Source organism: Pieris napi, chromosome 3 (genome assembly GCF_905475465.1).
Source record: "Pieris napi chromosome 3, ilPieNapi1.2, whole genome shotgun sequence".
NCBI classification, from domain to species: Eukaryota; Metazoa; Arthropoda; class Insecta; order Lepidoptera; family Pieridae; genus Pieris; species Pieris napi.
The window spans coordinates 6,863,066-6,867,573 of record NC_062236.1 but is presented as its reverse complement, the minus strand read 5'-3'; the positions used below and the strand labels follow the sequence as shown (position 1 = coordinate 6,867,573).

Here is a 4,508-nt window from a genome sequence, read left to right as displayed (position 1 = left end):
TTTTGCTTTTTATTGTTGTCTCGTCACCTTCCAATATCCGTAGGCTAGCAAAGTATGTCTATTACATGTGTTACAATAACTTTTATTTTTATTTTTTTATTGGACAATTCACACCAATTGACCTAGTCCCATGCTAAGCTGGTGAAGCTTGTGTCATGGGTACTAGGCAACGGATATACATATATATTATTTATAGATAGACATATAAATACATATTTAAACACCCAAGACCTAAGCACAACACCAAATGCTCATCACATCGATGTTTGTCTCAGCCGGGGATCGAATCCGGGACCCATGGATTCGCAGTCATTTATGTACGGTATCATGTTCACGAATATACAGTGTGATTGCAGAGGATAAATCATAATGGTTTTATGTAAATTAACTAAAACTTAAAATTATTGATGAAGAGGTCACAAATATCTTGCCTAATAGAACCTACGTATGCCACATATACCAGTAGAGTATATTAAAGAATTATTAATAATCATGCAAGGATAATATTTCCCATAATCCTTGTAATATTTGTATTTTGTGTCTAACCCTACTTTTTTTTACTCTCTTAAAGCTACTTTTACAATTATTTAGAGCACTTATAGTCTAAGATCCGGCTGCAGGATTAGTGCGCTCATCAGTTATTTGCTAAAAACCACAAATTTTTATGTATATAATTAGGAGAATCCACCAAGTTTTATTTGAGCATCTAAAAATTATTAAATAAATTATAACAAAAACAGCGTGGTATGTTGGAATAAAAATGCCGCATCTATTCAGTTTGAAAGCTCGTTCCCACTATGTCGTCTGTCGGGACGACTTTTTATCGTGTCGTAGCGGCAAAACATTTTATATGATGCTATTCACACTTGTCCGACAACGATTTTGTGACCGATCCGACAAAAATTATCGTGTGTTTGGTCAGCCCTACCGTTCGGAAAATAAACGTGTCGGATCAACGCTCGCATATTATGATCGCAAATGGCACTGTTCACGTTTGTCGTATGTCGGGCTGACCCCGCCCGCGCCGCACCCCCTATGCCGCCCGCGCGTCGCTACCGCTCGCATCGCCATTACACATTTTTCGTTATAAATAAATGCTGTATTAAATATAAATTCTGAAGGTTTAATATCACTTGTTGAGGAAAGACCTCAGAATTGGGTGCACCCAATATCTTCTATTTTTAGCTGTCTTTCGTTTCCTCCACAAGTAATACATCACAACAAAAGCTTAGTCGACGTCTATCGTGTACAGAAGACTCTTTTTGACTGTTTAATGGCACCAACCAGCTGCGGTCGTGGCCGACAGCCGACTTGTGTGAATAGAGGCGCCGATACACGATAAAAAATCGTCCCGACAGACGACATAGTGGGAACGAGCTCTGATAATGTTAGTGTATTCGACGCATGCGCAATGGCATAAAAGCGTCGTACAGGCGGCAATAGCTATCCTCGTCTGACAAATGATGTTATACGTTAACTATCTTTCACTCTTCCTTAAGTATTTATCATCTTTAACAGCAGGTAACCCTCATTTGAGGCCAGATTTAACTAGGCAACCATATACGATAATTAATAGAAAAAAAAAAGCTTCAATTTGATATATAATTAATAAATGTACGATATAAATAATAATTTCATCCATTCCTAAGTAAAATAATGATACAAAATCATACTTTTTATTTATCTACATAAGATGTTATAACACACTTGATTACTAAATATACTAACAGACATTTCAAAAAATTATTCTTCGTAATCATCTCCCAAGCGATTCAACATTTCATCACCAGTTTGTTTGTTAACACGAAGATATTTATTTATCATTGGTCTGTAATAATATGCTTGGTAGTCCTGTCTCTCTGCCATTTTACTAACTACTTCCTTTTCCAGTTGTCTCAGTTTCATTTTCTGAGCTTCTTCATCAATAAAGTGCAAGAATTTTTCATATTCCTATAATTAACAAAGATTTTAAATTATATATAATGAATTAATAGAAAAACTAGATTATTGTTATACTAACATATAATGAGGGAACATTATAAATAGACAAGCTGGACTGGACTCTTATTTGAGCAGTCTTGGCCTTGTGGCCTCAGCGTGTGACTCTAATCCCTAAGGTTGTAGTTTCGATCCCTGACTGTGCACCAATATACTTTCTTTCTATATTAATTTAACATTAACTTGAATGGCTGATCACCTACTTGCCTACTAGATTGAAAAAAGATCATGAAACAGATTCAGAAATCTGAGGGCCAATTCTAAAGAGGTTGAAGCGCTACTGATTTATATTTATTTATTTGTCCAGCCATGACAGGCTGGTAGTATTATGTAAAGAGCTACTACCAAATCACTGTCGTGTTATATAGGTATGTGAAAGAATTAAGAATTGGTCCATTTAAACCATTTAAAACCAGCACCCAAATGAAAGGTTTACAATTAAATATATTATTTTTCTATTATCTTGTTTTAGTTTTTAATATAAAATTTAAGGTGCATATGATGTTAAACTTACTTGCTGAGGGCTATTATGTACATAACATGCTATAAATCTAGTGATAGGGTGTCGGTGGTATTCCCAATGTTTAGGTGTGTAATCACTAGGAATTGGTGTCAGCTGAGCAGGACCAATAAACACATTGGTATAAAAGATAATTGCCCCAACAGGAATAAGCCCGACCATAAAATAAAGGTGTAACATGTCCTTGAATTTGTGCCATTGCCACCTGAAATAAATTAAAGACTATTGAGTTTTCATATTTTGTATAGTACATAAAATCTGTCAATAACAGGTTAGATAATCACTTATCACACAATAGTAGAACTTTACCTGGATGGCTGCATGGCCATAGTTTTGTGTCCATGATCACCAAAAAGGCTTTTTCCCACTGAGAACTTCACATTTTGACCAACTAAAGGGATTTTTGTGTTGGTTTTTATTAAATTAACGCCGAGAGATCGGCCTAATGCGCTCCAAGAGACCATCTTTGTGAAATAAATAGTGACAGTTGACATTGACAACTGAAACAGACCATTTTTTTATTCACAGAATGGACAAGCTAAAGTTTTCCGATATACTCTTAGGTAAATTACCTGTAGATACAGCTACCATCTTCTAAAAAGTTATTAAGCATCAAATCGGTTTTGTTTTAAATGCTCTTTTAGAGCAATTAATACGTTCGACAGAGGCTGAAATTCTGCTATTGTATCCATTTTTTTATATTTTTTTTTATTATAAAACTAGCTCTATTCATTGACGACTATTGACAAAATGCATACATCATTATTATAATATACAGACAAAAGTATATTTACGATATTTCATCAATTATTAATATGTCAACATAAAGATTGAAATTTAATAAAATTATGTTATGTTAAATGTAAAGCGTATGTATAAATTTACGACTTGAATATAACTCTTCTTGAATGTGTTATATATCTTGTAAGTTTAGCATTTTTGTTTGTTATAGAAAAATATTTACAACTTTAAACCTATCAGGTATTTCAAAATCACCAAACTTAGTTATTATTTTCGATTTTCCAGTACTTTACAACATAAAATGGTATCTTTTAGGTATAAAAAGTCACTAGGTGGTCAGTGGTCGCGATACCAAAAATTGCGAGACGTAATACTTGAACGCTCCCAACCCCATACGTACATTTCAAAACGAAAAAAATAATAAAAAATTATCTTTCATGGGAAATAATTGTAATAAATAAAATATATACTAAAATTGCAACTTACAAATATTTCATATTCGTTGTTGTAATTTTAGAAAACCATATTAAGTTCTTGATGTTATGAATTTGTTGTAACCACTATTTTTTTACGACAATTTATCACAATAATAAGGTTAAGAAGATAGAGGTAAAATTAGAATAGATTTAAGCCACACGCCTTCACTGGAAACCATTGTATGTTTCAATCTGAATATTTTGTAGCTTTCTCTTAATTTTCGCCAACATTTTTATTTCTTTTCTTTCCGACTGTATTTGCTTTAAGCTTAATTATGTTGTCATTATGTTTAATAAACTGTCATCTTTAATAATTTGTCATCTGTGGTCTGTGCTGACCGCTGTCAACAGTATCGTATGGTGAGTGCTGACTTTTCACTGTCAATGTCTAAATATCAACGACACATATCGCGCGAAAATTGGAATTTCTTCTCTAAATAAGGTATGAGATTCTGATGCTGGTAGTCAATAATAATTATATTGGAGGAAGGATAAAACAAAAAAGGTACCCAATTTTATCACTTCCAAAAAAAAAATTAAAGCCTTTTTTATGCAGTGTACGATATTAATTTAATACTTCCGTAGTAAGTACCGACCGCCTTTCATCTTATAATTATTTTACATTTTTTTAAATAATTATTCGTAATTAAAGTAATATTCTTCGAAATCTTTTTAACTCATAACTTAAACTATCACATTGGAAGCCACCTGTTGATAAGCATAAAACAAACAGAATTGTCTTTGAACGCAGTACTAGCGAACGTGATGTCAAT

The 4,508-nt window shown here is 33.1% G+C and overlaps 1 protein-coding gene across 1 annotated transcript; it reads right to left on the bottom strand.

The window, feature by feature from the left end:
* Window positions 1-1,662: 1,662 nt before the first annotated feature.
* Window positions 1,663-3,010, bottom strand: LOC125063696 (NADH dehydrogenase [ubiquinone] 1 beta subcomplex subunit 5, mitochondrial). Its single transcript, XM_047670271.1, has 3 exons — window positions 2,828-3,010; window positions 2,513-2,723; window positions 1,663-1,950 (listed from the first exon to the last, which is right to left on the bottom strand). Exons 1-3 carry the CDS (start codon window positions 2,980-2,982, stop codon window positions 1,744-1,746), a joined length of 573 nt encoding a protein of 190 aa, XP_047526227.1. The 5' UTR covers window positions 2,983-3,010; the 3' UTR covers window positions 1,663-1,743.
* Between the last annotated feature and the right edge of the window lie 1,498 nt (window positions 3,011-4,508).